The sequence below is a fragment of the Balaenoptera ricei genome, chromosome 3 (assembly GCF_028023285.1).
Source record: "Balaenoptera ricei isolate mBalRic1 chromosome 3, mBalRic1.hap2, whole genome shotgun sequence".
Classification (NCBI taxonomy): Eukaryota; Metazoa; Chordata; class Mammalia; order Artiodactyla; family Balaenopteridae; genus Balaenoptera; species Balaenoptera ricei.
In genome coordinates, this window is record NC_082641.1 from 169181920 (window position 1) to 169200142 (window position 18223).

The 18223-nt window shown below is 54.7% G+C and overlaps 3 protein-coding genes across 9 annotated transcripts in view; 2 read left to right on the plus strand and 1 right to left on the minus strand.

Moving 5' to 3' along the window:
* Positions 1-9318: 9318 nt before the first annotated feature.
* Positions 9319-11435, plus strand: NR2C2AP (nuclear receptor 2C2 associated protein). Its single transcript, XM_059918040.1, has 5 exons — positions 9319-9753; positions 9949-10039; positions 10259-10364; positions 10437-10504; positions 10759-11435. Exons 1-5 carry the CDS (start codon positions 9716-9718, stop codon positions 10876-10878), a joined length of 423 nt encoding a protein of 140 aa, XP_059774023.1. The 5' UTR covers positions 9319-9715; the 3' UTR covers positions 10879-11435.
* Positions 10940-16487, minus strand: RFXANK (regulatory factor X associated ankyrin containing protein). 3 transcript variants are annotated; one of them, XM_059918037.1, is made up of 10 exons: positions 16388-16487; positions 15653-15792; positions 14955-15148; positions 13630-13713; positions 13423-13488; positions 13060-13160; positions 12754-12879; positions 12285-12351; positions 11793-11873; positions 10940-11159 (listed from the first exon to the last, which is right to left on the minus strand). In XM_059918037.1, exons 3-10 carry the CDS (start codon positions 15139-15141, stop codon positions 11089-11091), a joined length of 783 nt encoding a protein of 260 aa, XP_059774020.1. In that variant the 5' UTR covers positions 15142-15148; positions 15653-15792; positions 16388-16487; the 3' UTR covers positions 10940-11088. The 3 variants fall into 3 exon arrangements, with proteins under 3 accessions (XP_059774020.1, XP_059774021.1, XP_059774022.1); XM_059918038.1 differs by lacking the exon at positions 16388-16487 and having other exon boundaries at positions 13630-13710; positions 15653-15944; XM_059918039.1 differs by lacking the exons at positions 11793-11873; positions 16388-16487 and having other exon boundaries at positions 15653-15944.
* Positions 11531-18223, plus strand: part of LOC132362894 (BLOC-1-related complex subunit 8) — a 38105-nt gene continuing 31412 nt past the window's right edge. For all 5 annotated transcript variants that reach the window (XM_059918031.1, XM_059918032.1, XM_059918036.1 and 2 more), the window contains exons 1-4: positions 11531-12069; positions 12981-13152; positions 14845-14941; positions 16102-16619. In XM_059918031.1, coding sequence (XP_059774014.1) covers positions 16583-16619 — 37 coding nt within the window. In that variant the 5' untranslated portion in view covers positions 11531-12069; positions 12981-13152; positions 14845-14941; positions 16102-16582. The remainder of the gene's footprint in view (positions 12070-12980; positions 13153-14844; positions 14942-16101; positions 16620-18223) is intronic.

Consider the following 18223-nt stretch of genomic DNA (forward strand, 5'->3'; position numbering starts at 1 on the left):
TCCTAGAGAGCAGCAGCCAGTCCTAGTCTGCCTGGGGTCCCTAGTTCTGGCAGCAGACTGGACTCCAATCCAGCCTGTAATCTGGGTTTGCTGACTGACACGATTCTCAGCTTCAATTCCAGGATTTGGTTGTCGCCAAGATTCTATTCCTGGTTTCTGGGATTTTTGAAGACCTGCCAAGTCCCAGCTGGAGGAAGGGACCTCGCCCTCGCCCACCCCATCCTCCCCCTGAATTCATACTGACTGGCGAAGTTGCCTTCTAGATCCACAGAGAAACTCCAGTTGTGGGTCTAGACTCCTATAGGGGTTGTGGCACATGAGCATAAAGTGGACAAATATTGAGCACTACCTGTAAGCAAGGCCCATTCCAAACACTGGGATACAGCAGTGCCCTCCCAAACCTCACAGTCTTCCAGAGACTAGAAACCCTGGGGTGGTGGTGCGTCCCACCCCTCTGGAACCCCCTTCCCCTTACCCCGGGGGGGGGGGCTCAGAAGGTGGGGGCAGATGGGAAGTTAGAACATCACCTACAAACCCAGCCCTTGCACCCTCCTCCTGATAAAAGAATAGCCAGTGTGGATGGAGTCCAGAATAGGGTCCTGTGGGGGACAGCTGGCCCCACCAGTTCCCAGCTCCCAGAGGCCCCCATAGGGAGGCAGGTCGGGGACCTGTCCGTGGTGCTGAACTCTGGGGCGGCCACGCAGTGGCACTACCCGCTTGGTCTCCTTCTTGCCTTCTTAGGGCAGCATCTCGGGGTCCAGAGAGGGTGAGCGGTTTGCCTGGGACTGCACAGCAGGGCAGAGGCCAGCTTCTGGGACGATGCCCCTAACTACCGACCTGTAAACCTCAGCAACCTCTGCCTCCATCCCAGGCTGTCCTCATTTCTCCCCCTTGGAACCCTGAGCAGGGCGGGGTCCCCTGATGGCTGTCCAAGGCCTGGATGGGTATTAGAGGGTGGGGCAGGACTCTGGGCTGTGCCTACCCCAAGAGAGTTTTAGGAGGGGGCAAGTTCAGAGAATTCTCACGCACGTGCACACACACCCATACTCTGTATTGTTAAGAGCTCAGACTATATCCACATGACTTGACTTCAAACCCTGCCTCTACTCCCTACATGCTGCATGATCCTAGACAGCTGCTTCATCACTCCGTGCCTCAGTTTTCCCACCTGTAAAATGGGGATCAACCAGCACATACTTCAGAGTGTTATTGTGAGAATGGAATGAGCTAAGACTTGTGAAGTCCAAGAAATGTTCACTTAAACAACAGCTTCTTATACACAAAGCCTTGTGTACACACTCAAATATGCAATGGTGGTCCAACAAGGTGACATACAAAGGTTCAGTTGCACTCCCCCCCACGCCCTCCCACACACACTCCATCCCCTCCAGTTGCACCTCACACACCCACACCCCTTCTCTTAAAGTACCTCTTCCCCAGGGCCATGAGAGGTGAGCATTTACACAGCTGTCTGGGGCTTGTCCCCTCATTAATAATGCATGAGCCTCATACATATGCAAGTAGGGGCCTGTGGGGCTTTGTGGGAGGGGTGGCCCAGGAGGGGAGAGAGAGAGAGAGAGAGAGAGAGACAGAGTGTGAGTGTGTGTGCATGCGCACGCACGCATGTGTGTGTGTGTGTGTGTCTCCCCCTCCCTCACATCCACCTCCTGTCTCAGAAGGCACTGAGTGAGGGTGAGTTTGCTAGCAGGCATTTTTGTGTTTTTGTGCCTGTGTGTGCGTCCAGGCAAGGATATCCATGAGGTTGCACCCTGTGGCGTGTGAACATGTACGAGGGTCCACAGCAGCAATATGCACTGGGTGGGGCATAGGGGACCCAGTGTGGTCTCTGGATGTGTGGGTTCAAGTACCCCTCAGCAAGGGCTATGAGCACACGTGTGTATGTGTTACTGGCCTTGGAGTCAGAGCGTATTTGTGTGCATGGGCTCGAGCATGGAAACTCCTTGGAGAAGAAAGGAAACCGGCCTCAGTAAATCATCCCAGGTTGTCCCTTGGAGACCTGAACCCCTGTCAATGTCTCTCCCATTAGCTCCCCAACTCTGTACACAGACTACATCTCACACTCACCCACTCAGGGTCCACACTGCCAATCACATGGAGAGGACCCTTGCTGCACACACGGGACACATACACAGCCACACACTCTAGGCTCAGAGCCTAGGAGACACACACACTCACAGATTCACAGTGACATTAACAAAGAGAGACAATATGGGCACTTACAAGCCAGGCAGCACGTCTTCTGCACAAAGACACACACCCACAGTCTCAGGCTCCCCACATAAACCCCTCGCTGAGGCCACTCTGTCAGACACAGTTCCTCACACACACTCACTCACGTAGCTGCCGGCCCCCTGGCACAGACCAGGCTGGATAAATTGTGGCTTTGGTGACTGGTGGGCATACATCATTTTGCAACCTGGTGAAGTGGCCCCCAGCACAAGTTTCCTGACGAAGACACAACCTTGGTCACATTAGAGTCACAGAGGACCCCGGGTCCCCCCATAAGCACACGCCTTCTCCCAGTACGGGGTAGACAGACACACACACACACACACACACACACACACACACACGCAAAGTCCCTACCTCCTGGGGGACGCCTTCCGTTTGGAAATGTCCACACGCCAATGAGGCTGCTGGGGTCTGGGGTCCCATGGTCTGCCCAGCCCTCCCTCCCGGCCCTTGCCCCACATCCCCCACTGGGGCCCAGCGCCAACCCTCTCCTCAGCCTGGCTGTCTCCCATTAATGCTGCTGAGAGGAACAAAGAGGAACAGGGATGGGGATTGCTCCTGCCCAGGCTGGGCCTGGGGTCCCAGCCCCCTCCTTCCCAGCGCCTGTGCCCCCAAGCCAAGCCAGGACTTCCACATGCATCCATGTGGCCAGATGGAACGGAAGGGGTGAGGCAAGGATCTGTGTCTAGCTGTGAGGATGTGGCCAGATGTGGAAGTACTGGGGGTGGCTCCCCTCTAGAGACTGGGTGCTCTTTACGGGTCCTTGGGATCCATAACTGGGGGCTTTAAGAGGCTCTCAACTAGCATTCACCTCGGAGACACAATGTGCTCCCTGGGAGAAGGGACAGCACCCCAACTCCAAGTCCCAGGGAACAACAGGGACCACCTTGGGAAGGAGCCCCCCAGAGCCTCCTCCCTGAGTCAAGATGTGGTGACAAGACTTGAGCCAAAAAGACAGGGAGACTGCAGGGCACCCCATCCCTGTCGGGGTTCACTCAGTGCAGACCCCGTCCATTGGGCTCAGGCTGGTCTGGGGGCCCCCTCCCCGCTGCAGTCCAGCCTGGAATCCTGCATTCATCTGCAAATTGGGAATCCCCACTTAAAATCTTGGGGTGTCTCAGCTCAGACACGGGGTGCCCTGTTCCAGAGTCCCTCGCACAACGTGTGGGTGTCCCCCTCTTCTCTCTAAGCTCAGGGTGCCCCTTCCCTAGCCTTGGTTCCCAGTGCCTCCCCAATTCTAAGACCCACCCGCAGCCCGGCCCCTTCCCCATCGCGGGGTCGTCTCCGAATTCCCCAGACAACCTTGCCCCAAAATCCCAATCCCCTTGACATTCCCAAGCCCTCTCCCAGTAGGGGTTCCCTCCCCAACCCGGGGCTTCCCTCCCCTTCTAAACCCCCTCCCCATTCTGGGGGCTTCCCTCTGATCCCCCCTCCCCAATCTCGGGCTCTGTTTCTGTTTTCAAGGACCTCTCCCTCAACGCGGCCCCCTCCCCACGACGGACCCCCACCTGGCTCCTAGCTCGGACGCATCCCGGGGCGGTCAACCGGCACAAAGGACGCTCTGGCTGCGCTCAATCCGCGCCGGGTCCACCCTTGAGCCCTGTGCTCCGCTCGCCCCAGCGCCGCCTCAGCGCTTATAAAGGGGCTGCGGGGCTGCTCTGCGCATGCGCCCCTGTCAGCCCGACGCCTCCAACTGTGCGAGGGAGGGTGCTCCCTCTGCCTAAAACCCCCTCCCTATTCCTACGACCACTCACCCCACCCCGGGGAAGACTGTTCCTGACTTCCCATTCACTTCGCCCCAGGTGCCACGTTAAGGATCCCCAGACGCCCCCGCAGTGGGGTCTGCTCCATCTTACAGATGGGGAAACTGAGACCCCAGGGACACGAAGTCTCTCCCAAGGTCACGCAGAGGGGAAGGACTGAGCTGGGATTCCAACCCTGGTCTGCCTGCAGGTTCACACTTGAAGCAGTTTTGGCTACAGTTACTCTTTTACACCATGTATAGAGAGGAAGCTGAGGCTCAGAGAGGACAGAAATCTCCCTGGTTCACACAGCTGGTAAGAGACTTGCAGAGTCAGAGCCCAGGTGTGTCACACCCAGAGCTGTTTCTGCCAGCGCCAGCCAGAACTATCATTCATTCATTCATTCATTCCCTTATCTAGTCAACTTTTATGGAGCACCTGCTGTGGACCAGGTACTGTTGTTACAGAAATACCTTTGTTTTGAGCAGGTGGCATGTGCGTGTCTTTGCAGGGAGACCCCTGATCTTAAAAGGTCTACAATGGAATATTATTCAGCCATAAAAAGGAATGAAGTACTAATATATGTTACAACATAGATGAACTTTGAAAACGTCATGCTGAGTGAAAGAAGCCAGACACAAAAAGTCACAGTATGAGTCCATTTATATGAAGTGTTCAGAACAGACAAATACAGAGGCAGAGAGTAGATTAGTGATTACCAGGGGCTTGGGGGAGGGGGAACAGGGAGTGATTGCAAATGGGTACAGGGTTTCCTTTTAGGGTGATGGAAATGTTCTAGAACTAGATAGTGGTGATGGCTGCACAATAATGTGAGTATACTTAATGCCACTAATTGTACACTTTCAAATGGTAAATTTTATGTTCCGTGTATCTTACCACAATGAAAAATGGAAATGAAGGAGAACAAAATCTTAAAGAAATCAGCCCTCTACCCAGCTGGCCTTCTTTCCCAGGGTCTTAGTTTCTCAGCACTGAGAATGGGCTGTGCTGGTCAGAGGGTCTGTGCACTCCACCAGTGTCCTGCATCTGTGTGTGTGTGTGTGTGTGTGTGTGTGTGCATCTCTGAGGGTGGATTTCAGTCTGGTGGGGGGACAAACAGGGAACTAGGTGATTTCGGCAAGATTACCAAAAAGGGGGTGAGAATGAGTGAAGGATGAAGACCCCAGGGGAGCAATGTTGCCCTAGAAGGTCTGTGTCAGACTGCTGTTCGGGGGGTGGGCTAGTGGTGGCCCCAGGGGCCAAAGTGACACAATGGGGAACTATGCTCACTGTTCAACTTCTCATCACAGAGGAGGGATGGAGGTCGGGGATCACACTGATATAAGTGTCTGCAGGTGACAGGCGGTGGGGACAGGGGTCTGGGTGACATGTGTGGGAGTTGCAGCTTGGCCTCACAAGTCCAGAGTTCAAAACCCCTCTCTGGGGAGTTCCCTGGCAGTCTAGCGATTAGGATTTGGCACTTTCACTGCTGTGGCCAGGGTTCAGTCCCTAGTTGGGGAACTGAGATCCTGCAAGCCGTGTGGCAAAACCAAACAAACAGAAAACCCCAAAAAACCAAAACCCTCTCTGCAACTCCTAACAGTGGTGTAACTCTGGGCCAGCCATTTCGTCTTTCTGTGCCTCAGTTTCCCTGTCGAAAACAAGGATAATTAAGAGTAACCACCTTACAGGGTTGCTGGGAGAATGAAATGGGAAGTAAACACACAAGCTGGGGGCTGCTATCGTGCTGCTGCCCATTTTCCAGCTGGGAAAACTGAGGCTGGGGAGACAGGACATGTGCTTGAGGTTGCAGAGTATGGGTAGGGGCCAAGTGGGAGCCCAGGTCTGTGGCTTCAGAACCAAGTTGATCCCCATCCTGACTCCCCTCACCCTTTCACTCCCCCACCCCCTGGCTCCCCTGGCTGGTGCCAGGGCTGAGCTTAGAGGGGCTGGCCTGAGGCCCGGGAGCAGGCTGTTGCTGGGGGCTTGAATGAGGCAACCTTGCCTGGGAATCTGCCGGGCTCAAAGAGCTATTTATAGGCCTGCACTGGGAATGGGCCAACCACCCCCCTCCTCCAGCCCTGAGTGCTCTCTCTGTCTCTTCTACACTGGGGCCTGGGCCAGGGGCTGCTGCGAGTGGGGGGAGGGAGCAGGGGAGGGGGCTTGTGAGCCAGAACAGGAGCAAGAAGGCAAGACCCTCCAGGACATCTGGGCATCAGGGGTGGACAGTGTCCCCCGAAGTGCTTTTCGCACACCCAAGGTGACATACTGACAGGGCACATGCAACCATATTCACTCCTGTCACATACAATGTTACCGATAACCACTGATACAAAGTCATATGCCAGAGACACAATGACAGCACAGGCAGCTCATATACAACCATACCCAGCCAGGCCACATATAAGTCACACTGGCCATACACAAGTCATGTCTGCTGCACAACCAAACTCACAGCTGTGAGCCCGGCTGCACCTAGTCCCTTCACACTCAAACACACCCATTGCTGTGCACACCCACCGAAACTTAGCCTTCCTGGCAGCCACAAACAGCCCACATTTGCCCCATGTTGTTTACACCCTACTATGTTTACAGCCATGGCATTACCTACAGACAGCCAGCACCCAACCATGATCACTTGACCCCAAGTCACCAACATGGAGACAGTCCCCCCAGGGCCATGCTCACAGCACAGCCACTCATGCTCAATACTCAGCACGGCCAGTCGGCCAGTCGTGGCCCTGTTCTCACGTGAACTCAGCTCAATCCCTTCATGCTTGGCTGACCCCTCTCATGCCTATTGTCATCTCCACTTCCCCAGGCTTCCAGGCTCCCAGGCTTGCCCCCTGCCAGGACCAACAAGTCCGTTGGAAACAAGTGAGCATCCGTTTACTCTGAGCTGGGCCCTGTGGTACTCATGCAGGCCCTGGTGGATAAATCAGACCCGGACCTGCCCCATAGAGGGGCTGCCAGCCCAGGCGACTCCATCACCTCCACCCCCACAGACCCTCCAGGCTGGGGTCTTGGGGCAACCATTACACTTATTCCCCAGGGGGAACTGAGGCCTGAAGCAATCTGAGGGCTTTTCCCTGCCCTACTCCGGGATGACAAACTCATGGGAAGTGGGACCTGTTTTCTGCCATGAGTGTGGCTGCCTCCCCAGAGAGAGTCCCTGCTGAGCCATACTTGCTGTGTGACTTCAGCAAATCCCTGACCCTCTCTGAGCCTCCTAGCCCTCTCCTGAAAAATGCAGAACTCAGCTCAGTGGAGGGAACTCCAGAGTCAGACTGGGGTTTGTATCCCGGTTCCCCTCGGTGACCTTAGCCAAATGACTTCTTTGCTTCAGTCTCCCTCAGCCAACCAGAGTTACAGCTCCTGGCTCTTCTAGACCTCCCTCTGCCCCATCCCCTGGGGTGAGGGAGGAGGGAGTGCCTTGTCTCTTCTCACTAAGGCAAATGAATGGACCACTTTTTGCTGCCCTGCTGGGAGCTTAGAGTTGCTAATTCCCTGGAGAAACAGGAGGCTCTTTCATGACCAGGCACCGGTGGGGTGAGGAGGCGGGAAGAGGGTATGAAGCTGGCTTTAACCCAGTGGGCAAGGTGGCTCCATGCCAAGACCAGGAGTGGCAAGGGGGGCCCTGGGGCCATGCATATCCTTCCTGGGGAACCTTGGCTGCCAAGTGGCTGAGTGGCCGTATCCTCAGCTGTAAAATGGGAGTGACAGAGACCAGCACAGCAGATTTAATGATCCTGTGGATGGAGACAAACGTGGCTTCAAGTTAAACACAGGGTAGGTGCTCAACAAATGTCAGCCACTGTTGTTATGTGTCAGCCTGAAGAGCCCATTGAATTCTCCAGCAGTCCTATATATTTCCCTCCATTTCACAGATGAGGAAACTGAGGCTCAGAGAGGTCAACATATTTGTCCAAGATCACACAGCCAATGACTGAGTGGCCCAAGCAGGATTTGAACAGGATCTGGGCCCTCCAGGGTCCATGCTCTTCCTAAATTCCTCTAGGGGTAGGGAGGTGTTTTTTGACACCCCAGCCCCGGCCCTGAGACCAGCAGAGCCAGGTCTGGATGGCACCAGGCCATGACTGAATGCAGGAAGTCCTGGCAGGCAGGGGTTGATGGGGCTGCCCTTCCACTGGTGTCCCAGTTTCCCAGCCAGCCTCCACTCCTGGTGTGGACTTGGGCAGACACTAGTAGGACGCCAGGAGGACCATTCCCCTAGCCCTTGAAGAAAGGGACTGGATCCCAGACCATTCAGTTAAAGCCAGGAACTGCAGCCTCCTGCCAATGGCTGCTCTGTCTCAGAACCCTCCATTCATGCAGATTGGACGGGTGTACTGCCCTTTCTCAAACACCTCTGTGACTGCTTTAGGCCCAGCAGGATCTGGCTCCACATATTTTATTCAAATTCATGGTCTTTCATCCAACTAGGCCTTTGCTTATGCTGTTCACCCTGTCTGCCCACCCCGCCCCCCTATTTTTCTCACCCTGGTGAATTCCTGCCCACCCATTAAAGTGCAGGACAATATCCCCTCTCCCAGGAAGCCCTCCCTCCAGGTAGACCCCCTGCATCCCTAGCCCTATCTCTCCCCCTGGCTCAGCCCTGGCCCCATGGGGCTGGGAGTGTATGTGTCTAGTTCTGTCTTCCCCACATTGGGAGATCTTCAGATATGGGGCTGGAACTGAGGCCTCTCACAGTCCTCAGAATCACTCAGCACAGGGCTGGGCAGTAGGGAGTGGCAGTTGTTTAGTGAATCAGAGAACCAAACCTTTAGCAGTGTATCTGAGGCTTTGTATAATCCGGTTTGGCAAACTCCTCTTCATTCTTCAAAACCCACCTCACATTACCCCTCCTCCAAGAAGCCTGTCCCAGGCAGCATTTACTGAGAAGACAGATTTGGAAACCGGGCCTCCTGTGTCCCAGTGGGGACACGCGAGGCTGATAAAGACTCCCAGTACAGTACTCGCACCATCGTAGCCTCTTCCTCAGCTCTTCCTTTGGCCTCTGGGAGGCAGTGAAATGCAGGGGTTCCCAGGCGGCAACTGCAATCAGGGAATGAATTCGGCCGACTTCATTCTGCCGGTAGGAAGACATCATTATAAGAAGGCTCTCGGACACCAAAACTAGGGCTCTATACCCGCGGGCACCAAAGGACAGCTCCCCGCACACAGTAGGCACACAGTTGCTTTAGATGCCGGCCTTTTTCCTCCAGCTCCGAGAGATAGGCAATCACTGGACCAGGACCTTTTAAGAGGCAGGCGCTGAGGGGGCGGGGCTCAAACTAAACCGCGCCCCGGGAGCGGGGGCTGGGCGAGCCTGAGGCACTCTGCGCCTGCGCGGCGTTCACGCGGTTCCGGGTACTGATGTTGGTTTTCCAAGCTGTTTGCAGAGAAACTGAGGCACCGAGAGGGAGCGACTGCTCCCGAAACCCACAGGAAACCCGTTTCCCTTCCTTGGACCCACTGTGAAAGGCTTGGCCTCGGGTCATCGGCAGTGTCCCCGAAACTCTAAATTTTTCTGGCAAGGGGGTGATCAAGGTGACATTTAGGACTGGAGTGACGGAGCAGTGACTGTTCTTGTGCCGTGCTACAGGTGAGGACGTGAAGACTCTGAGACTCTGAGCGTGAACAAGGTCGCGCTTTGGTGGCCGGGATTTGAACCCTGACTGAGCCCAGCCCTGAGTCCTGCGAGGCCTTGTGGAACCGAGATGACCCACTCTTTGGTTTGTCCAGAGACAGTGAGCAGGTGAGAGCCCCGGGCGGGGGTGGGGTGTGAATGGCGGCGGGCAGTAGAGGACGGGGCCGTTGGCCTGGGATGTAGTCCCTCCCTAGTGGACAGAAATGGGGGAACCGGTGGCGAGGGAGGGGTGGGCCTGGTAGTGGGCGGGCCCTCGCCGCAGGGCTCAGCACCTCTCCACGCGCCGATTCTGGTTGCCTCTAGGGTGAGTTCGGTGCTGAATCGTAACACTCGGCAGTTTGGAAAGAAGCACCTGTTCGACCAGGACGAGGAGACCTGCTGGAACTCGGACCAGGTGAGGCACCCTCTCCCTGGATCCTCCACCCCTAGTGTGAATCAGTATCAGGGGTCTAGGGCGCCCTGAGAATTTGGGTGCACCCCAGCTGGGCAGTTAGGTTGGCCAGGGAGGGAACCCGTGCTCACTGTGCTCCCCACCCACCATGGACTCTGAATGAGAGGCACAGCAGGGCTCTGAGTCTGGAGTGACCGTGGACCTCTATTTCTCTGCTTCCAGGGCCCCTCCCAGTGGGTAATACTGGAGTTTCCCCAGCGCATCTGTGTCTCCCAGCTGCAGATCCAGTTCCAGGGGGGCTTTTCCAGTCGCCAGGGCCGCCTAGAAGGTACTGGAAGGCCCTGGAAGATGGGGGATTAGAGAGGGTACGCTGGCCTCACTGCTCCTTTCTCTGCTGCAGGTTCTCAGGGGAGTGAGGCTCTTAGCAAGATTGTGGACTTTTATCCTGAGGACAACAACTCGCTTCAGATATCCTGCCCCAGCCTCTGGGTGGGGTGGTCTGTGCATCTGAAAGCTGTGGGCCCTGGCGTGTGACCTCGAGCAACTGGCCTCTCGGTCTCCACTGCTTCACCTGTAAAATGGGCTGATGATAATCTGTTCTGTGTGAGAGTTTCAGAGGGACCCACAGTGTGCTGGGTCACCCAGCACATTTGTAGTACCTGAGCTGGGGCTGGTGGGTGGGAAAAGATAAGGCATCTGTTTCCCTTGACTGCCCTGCTTACACTTTCCCTGTGCCATCTGCTGAGGTGGACCGGCTGAAAGTGACATTTGAGGACGCCACTGATTTCTTTGGCCGAGTGGTCATCTACCACCTGCGGGTGCTAGGGGAGAAGAAGGCGTGAGGCGACTGGGTGGCTGCCTCCTCCAGGACGTCCTCCGGGAAGCACAGTGAAGTCCTTCAAGTTCTGCACAGAAGGTTTATTGGTTCCTCTTGGAAAGGGCCCCCCCCCCACCATCTGTCCAGGAGCTGCCTTTGAAGCCAGTTCTGGGTTCCCCCAGCTCTGGGTTGACCATTTTGTTCCCTGAGTGTCTGAGTCCCTGGCAGACAGCGTTCACTCAGGGGTGGCGGGCACCAGGTTGCTCTGGAAGAGTTTAAGGATGTGGTTCTCGATCACCTGTTGCACTGGAAACAGAACAGGGAAAAGGTGGGCCATGAACTGAACAGCGGCTGCAGAGGCACAGGCCAACCTGTACCTTCCCCTCAGGGTAAGAACAGGGGCCTCAGCCCTGGGACCTGGATGGAGGACCCATTTCATACATAGGGAAATCCAAGCCCTTGCCAGAGCACAGCTGGGAAGACAGAGGCCCCCCTCATAGGAACCTCTATTTCCCCTAAGTTTGTAAAAATGCATTTTTGGAGGCTTTTCAGAATTACAAAAATATTCCTTACCAAACAAAATGGTCAAGTTGGAACTTTTATGAAAAGATGAGGGGGACTGTGAGGAATTACTTGTCTCAAATGGAATAAAACTCCTTCAAGGAAGGAGTGGGATATTTCCCACACACCCCCACATGACCCCAGGGGGTCAGTTCTGTTAGGATCCCCCCATTTTCTGAAGTGGGGAGTCAAACTGGGGTCTGCCTACAGCCCCTACTCACACCCACCTCTTGCCATGGAGGGGGCTGGGCTCCATGGCCATGTGAACTGTGGCCTTCCTGGTATCCTCACCCTGCCAGGGCCTCCTTTGGGCCTCTCAGTGCCTACATGTCCCCCCATTATGGCCCCTGTCACTAGCCCCATGTGCCTCGGGCTGACCTTTCCTATATCCCAGGGCCACGGCGAGGTCCATTGGGGTGTAGCCAGAGTCTGCCTCAGTGGTGAGATCAGCTCCTCGGGCTGCAAAGCAGAGCAGACACTGCAGAGAGGGCTGGGCCTGGGGACCAGGAGCCCGGGTGGGGCACGGAGACTCGGGAGGTCCAGTCACTACCCACTATGCAGCCACAGGTCTCCTGGTTGCTGTGTGGTCTTGGACAAGAGCCTGACCTCTCTGATGAATGTGGCCAATAGAATCTCCACCTCCAGGGTCTCTGAGGTACGCAGGGTGTGGGTTCTCAACCCAGTCGGCCAGACCCCTGTGCTATTCCTGCCACCTCCTGTCCCCACATCAATCCTCTGGGCAAAGCAGGCAGCAACCACCCATCCCAAGAGCTGTTCAAGAAGAGCTCAGACCCTTCCCTGGCCCTCAGGATTCCTGCAGAGCCAGATGGGGCTCTAGGGCCCCTCAGGCTAGCCTCTACTCCTACTCACCCAGCAAGGCCTCCACGCACTTCACATGGTTCCCACGCACGGCGTACAGAAGTGGTGTCCCTCCATTCTGTCAGGGACAGGGGTAGGGGGCAAGCAACACTATCTTTTCGAGATTCTCACGACACCCCACACCCACCAATTTAATATGGTTCCTCCTTCTGCTTGTCACTTGGCCCACCTAGCTTCTCCTTTGGGTTTCAGCTTAGATGCCCCTTCTTCCAGGAAGCCCATCCTGACTTCCCTTGGCTCTACAGGCAGCCTCTGGGCTCTTGCAGCTAGCTGTCTGTGTATCTGCCAACATAGTGTTATTCACTATACCTGAGCTGTTTATGTGTCAGCTAACCCCGCCCCCCCCCCCAAAAAACTGGGAGCTCTATTAGGCTTGGGGATGGGTCTGTCTTGCGTTCTTAGCACCCAGAGCCAGCCTGGTACCCTGTGAGGTGCCCAGGGCCAGTGGGTGGCACCTTACCCAGTCATAGATGTTGATGTCCACGTCGCGCTCCAGCAGCAGCCCCACAATGTCTGTGTAGCCACCCGTGCTGGCCAGTGACAGGGCGCTCTCCCTCTCCTTAGCCAGGATGTGGGGGTCGGCACCCTGGGGGGAACAGAGGGGGACAGTGACAGAAGGGGGGGCAAAAGGAGGGGTGGGTGCATCCCCTGCAATCTTGGGGTCCCCATGTTAGCTCCATCTTACAGACACAGCACCAGCAGACTCAGCTGAGACCCTGGCCCGCCCTCGAGTCCCCACGAAGCCCCCAGCCGGGCTGGGACGCACCCACTCAAGCAAGAAGCGGACGGTCTCGATCTCTCCAAAGGCGGAGGCCCAGATGAGGGGGGTGAAGCCTCGCTCGTCCGGCTTGTTGATGAGGTTGTCTCCTGGCAGGAGGGGGGTGGTACCACTGGGATGCACCCCTGCCCACTCTCCCCAGTGCTGCGGAATTGGGGGCGGGGCAGGCAGCTGGGGTCAGATGTGGGGCGGGGAAGCACACATGTGGATGCACACACGGACATGCTCAGACACACGTACAGACATAGGTACACATGTGGAGACTCAGGTCATGTCAGCAGCCACATGCACACACCAGCATGTGAGGTCACACAGGCACGGTCACACCGGCACACGAGCGTGGGCACACACCTTTCCTCAGGTGCTCCTTCAGTTGGCTCAGCTCCCCCTGGGCCGCGAGCTGGTGGATGGACAGGGCTGGGGGGCAGAGAGAGGTAAGAGTCCTCACCTGTCCCATCTGAGCTCCATGCCCCAGTTTATTCCTTGTCCAAAGTTGCTCCTCTTAGCCCCTGCCAGCCTGCTACTTCTCTCCCCCTTGGGGACCGGGGTCCCACTCACAGTCCAAGGTGGCCGGCAGGGCTGATACCTCATTCCCCCGCTGCCGGTTGGTGAGGGTCGTGGAGTGCTTTAGGGAGCTGCCTGCTGGGAGAGATAGAAAGGGCCTCAGTTTCCCCTCATTCCCCAGTATGTCTTGGGCTTCAGACCAGACCCTGGGGGCTTGGAACTACCAGAGACAGTGCCTGGCTCCACTATTCACTGACTCCATCCTCCCAGATACCCAGGGTGTGGATTTCTCCTCCGCAACTGGCAAGGTTCTGCACAAATGAGACAGTCCCTGCCCTCAAGGGGCCCATGGACAAGTTGGGGAGTCAGACAGAAATGGAGAAATAGAATGAGAGCTTAAGTTGAAATACGTGTTCAGGAGAAATGAAAAGTAGGTGGGAGGGGGTGGAAAGAACGGAGGGCAGAGAGTGAGTCCCTTTTAAAGCAAATGGTCAGGGAGGGTCACTCCAAGGAGGTAACACCAACTGAGAGCTTGGCCAGTCGAAGAAACCTGGAGAGAAGTGTGGGAAGAGCATTTCACACAGGGAATGGTAGGGACAAAGGCCTCAGGGCTACTGAGTTAGACATGTTCAAGGATTCCAGTCAAAAGAAACCCTTGGGTCCTTGATAAGTCAAACAGAATTATCATCTGACCCAGCAATTCCACTCCTAGGTATCTACCCCAAAGAGTTGAAATCATGTGTTCAGAGAAAAACTTGTACACGCATGTTCACAACAGCACTATTCAGTCACTAAAAGGGGAACAACCCAAATGTCCATCAATGCATAAATGAATAAACTAAATGTGGTCCAGCCATACTGTGGAATATCATTCAGCTATAATAGAGATGAAGCACTGACACACCATACGATGTGGATGAACCTTGAAAACATCTTGCTGAGTGAAAGGAGCCAGAACGGGAAGGGCCACGTGTTGTATGAACCCATTTATATGAAATGTCCGGAACAGGCAAATCCATAGAAACAGAAAGCAGATTTTTGCTTCCCAAGGGCTGGAGGAGGGGAATGGGGAGTGACTGCTAATGGGTCTGGGGTTTCCTTTGGGGGGGATGGAAATGTTCTAGAACTACATAGAGGTGGAAGTTATACGCCATTGTGAATGTACTTAACTGCCACTGAATTGTAAGCAATTCTGGTTAAAATGGTAACTTTTATGTTACGTGAATTTTACCACAATTTTAAAAAATAATAGTAAGCAACCCCTCACAGGGTGGAGATGGAAGACACATTCAAGGACACAAAGACAGAAGTCCCATCTTGGGCCTGACATTCCACCATTTTTGCATCCCAGAAGCAGGAGTCCAGGGTAAGTATCCTACCTTGAGGTGAGGAGGTGCCAGCATCTGGTTCAGGATTCCCAGGCTCCGGGGTGCAGGGGAAGAGACTGAGGACCACAGTGTCTGAGCCGTCAGGGGCCTCACCCCTGGGGTCTTCGGGGTCCCCAAATTCTGGGGTAGAAGGCTGCTGGGTCAGGCTGAGATCCTCTGCAGGCTGGGTGGGCTCCATGGGGAAGCTGGTGGAAAGGCCAAACAGGGAGAGATGGCAATAATTATTGACAACTCATTAAGTAGGCACTGACTGCATACCCGGCCTCACACAGTGAGGGTGGGTAAACTAAGACTCAGCCAGGAATTAACACCAGAGTCCAACTGCTTCTCAGGCCCACTCCTCCCCAACACCAGAGCACATACAATATGCACTGCTTAAAAGCCCTGGCTCTGGGGTCAGCCATCTGGGTTTGAATCCCTCCACTTATAGGCTGTGAAAACTTGGGCACATTACTTAATTTCTCTAAGCCTCAGTGTCTTCATTAATAAAATGGGGGAAAGGAGGACTAAAAAAAATCATGTCTGTAAATATCTAAGCAGGAGGCCTGATACACGGGCAGATCTTAAACGTCCGCTGAGTTTTTTTTTTCTGGGGGGGGGGAATCCCTAGAATGAGTTAGGGCTCAACAAAGATGTGATTGGTTGCATCCCACCCGCCCCTCCCAAGTCAATCCAGGAGGTCCACTCACCTCCTACGAGCCTCCTCTGTCACTCCACGCCGCAAGCCCGGGTCCCCCCAAACTTGGGGGCCCAACTCACAAACTTTTCTCTTCCAATTGATGTAATGGGTAGCAAAATGGAGCCTGGACCCTCTGCACCCTGGCTTCTTCTGCCGGGACAGAGAGCAACTTGATACGCGACCGCTACCCACACCGCAGAGTGCCTCCACTGCGCCTGCGCGCCCCCGCCCCCCGAAAGTGCGGAAGGGCTGGAGCTGTAGGAGCTGTTTCTGGCCCTTTAAGGATTGGGGGAGGGGCGCGGCTTCCGCTGGGGCAAGAGCTATGCAATTGCGCCTGCGCTTTCTCGTACCCGCCGCTCGGGAGAGAGCCTAGTAGGAACGGGAGGGATGGGCGGGGCCTCAGAGGGCTCTCAAGAGTTCACTGACCTTGTCCTCCCTCACCCTCAACACCACCCACAGGTTTTTCCCAGACGGAGCCAATGGGCTCCACCTTCGGACAGACGGCGTCCCCGTCCATAACAATGTCTCCTGTTTGGTCCTGGGGGCTCAGGAGTATGTGCAGGGATTTGGTAGCAGCAGAGGGGTACAAGAAGGGAGTTTATACGGCCCGAAGTGGGCAGTGTGTGGAGTATTCCCCCAATTTGCCCCCGGAAAAGGGGTTCGGTAAAGGAGGGCGCCCTTCCCACTCCCCCGCCTGAGCGTCCCTCCTGGAGCTTCAAGGGGTTTCCGGCCCCTCTTCACCCACCTGCCGATTGCCTCTTTCCCCAGTCTCTAACTCACGGCCCTTCTCCTGTCTGGGTAGACTAAATATCGAGGCGGGCAGGCCAATGAGTATCGGAACTGGAGAAATGCGGTGCCCCAGTTTCCCAGGGATGGTTTAGGCAGCTGTTTCCACCACCAGACTTCCGGTTCCTGTTCTCGGAATAGGGCCGCAGCCACTATGGAGGAACCGGAGATGCAGCTCAAGGGGAAGAAAGGTGGTGTGGGGCCCCGGGCGGGGCGGAGGGGTCAGGAACTCGCAGAAGGGCGACCTGACTGGGGGCGGGAGGGGGCCAAGGCGCGGAGGGAGCGTTTGGGAGCTGTGATTGAACTGCCACGAAATCGCGGCTCGGCCGCTGACTAGTTTTGAAACCTTTAGAAAGTCTCTGTGCCTCGGTTTTGTCATCTGTAGAATGGGGAGTATAATAGTCTCCCTCCCTCCCCCCATAAAATTGTTGTGATAATTCAGTAACTTGATAAATATTTTTTTTAATTAATTTATTTTTGGCTGTGTTGTGTCTTGGTTGCTGTGCGGGCTTTCTCTAGTTGCGGTGAGTGGGGGCTACTCTTACTTGCAGTGCGGAGGCTTCTCACTGCGGTGGCTTCTCGTTGCAGAGCACGGGCTCTAGTCGCGCGGGCTTCAGTAGTTGTGGCACACAGGCTCAGTAGTTGTGGCTCACGGGCTCTAGAGCGCAGGCTCAGTAGTTGTAGCACCCGTGCTTAGTTGCTCCGCGGCATGTGGGATCTTCCCGGACCAGGGCTGTAACCCTTGTCCCCTGCATTGGCAGGCGGATTCTTAACCACTGCACCACCAGGGAAGCCCCCAGTAATCTGATATCTGTAAAGCATTGGAAGAACGCTTGGGGCGTGGCAGTTGCTGTGCGTATTGTTTCCTTTGTATTTACGCATTTGCATACATTTACATCGACTTATCAAATATATGTAAATCACATAGTTACAAATTACAAAATGCCACAAGTTATTTTTAAAGTATAAATGTCTTTGTTACTTTATTATATATGTTATTACTAGTTAATTTTTTCTTTTTTTTTTTTTACAAATTTATTTGTTTATAGTTTGTTTGGTTTTTTTTGGCTGCGCTACCCGGTTTGCGAAATCTCAGTTCCCCCACCAGGGATTGAACCCGGGGCACAGCAGTGAAAGCCCGGAATCCTAACCACTAGGCCACCAGGCAACTCCCACTAGTTAATTATTTAGAAGTCACAAGTACATGTAATTCCATATCCTTCATAATAGCACTGTGAGGTGTAAGCTACTGTGCTCATTTTCAAAACAAGGAGGCCTAAGAAGGTAAGAGGACACATAGTTTGGAGGTGGCAGGCTGGGCTCTGCCTGAGTCAGGACACCGTGGTGAGCTGGACAAACCCAAACTGGACAGACTCATATACATCCTCCCTTGACTTCCAGACACACGTGGGTTCTCTCCCTCACCAACTACACTGCCCTGCGCAATAGCATGGGGTCCATCTCTGTAACAAACCTTGAGGTGGGTACCTTTATCATTCCATTTTTGCATATGAGGAAACAGGCTCAGAGAAGCCCACGCCCTCACAAATCAAGGTTTAGGTAAACATGTAACCTAATAAAGAATGAGAATTTTTACACCTGAAACTAACACAACATTGTAAATCAACTATACTCCAATATAAAATTTAAGAAAAAAATAGAGAGATTTTAAGTATAAGGGAAATGAACAAAGTGCTGAGGCTGAGAGTGAAGTTGAAGGGACATCTGATTAAGCTTGGTGATTAAGGAAGGCCTTGCCCAGGAGGTGACATTTGAGCTGAGACATGAGGGATTA

What these genes read in the sequence shown, in the direction of transcription:
- RFXANK (XM_059918037.1), bottom strand. Translation starts at nt 15,141, where the DNA reads ATGGAGCCCACCCAGCCTGCAGAGGATCTCAGCCTGACCCAGCAGCCT. An exon ending in ACATCAACATCTATGACTGG is followed by an intron (nt 12,352 to 12,753) that starts GTAAGGTGCCAC and finishes TGTCCCTGACAG; the next exon opens with AATGGAGGGACACCACTTCT. An exon ending in GTGCGTGGAGGCCTTGCTGG is followed by an intron (nt 11,874 to 12,284) that starts GTGAGTAGGAGT and finishes TCTGCTTTGCAG; the next exon opens with CCCGAGGAGCTGATCTCACC.
- NR2C2AP (XM_059918040.1), top strand. Translation starts at nt 9,716, where the DNA reads ATGACCCACTCTTTGGTTTGTCCAGAGACAGTGAGCAG. An exon ending in TGTCCAGAGACAGTGAGCAG is followed by an intron (nt 9,754 to 9,948) that starts GTGAGAGCCCCG and finishes GGTTGCCTCTAG; the next exon opens with GGTGAGTTCGGTGCTGAATC. An exon ending in AGGACAACAACTCGCTTCAG is followed by an intron (nt 10,505 to 10,758) that starts ATATCCTGCCCC and finishes TGCCCTGCTTAC; the next exon opens with ACTTTCCCTGTGCCATCTGC.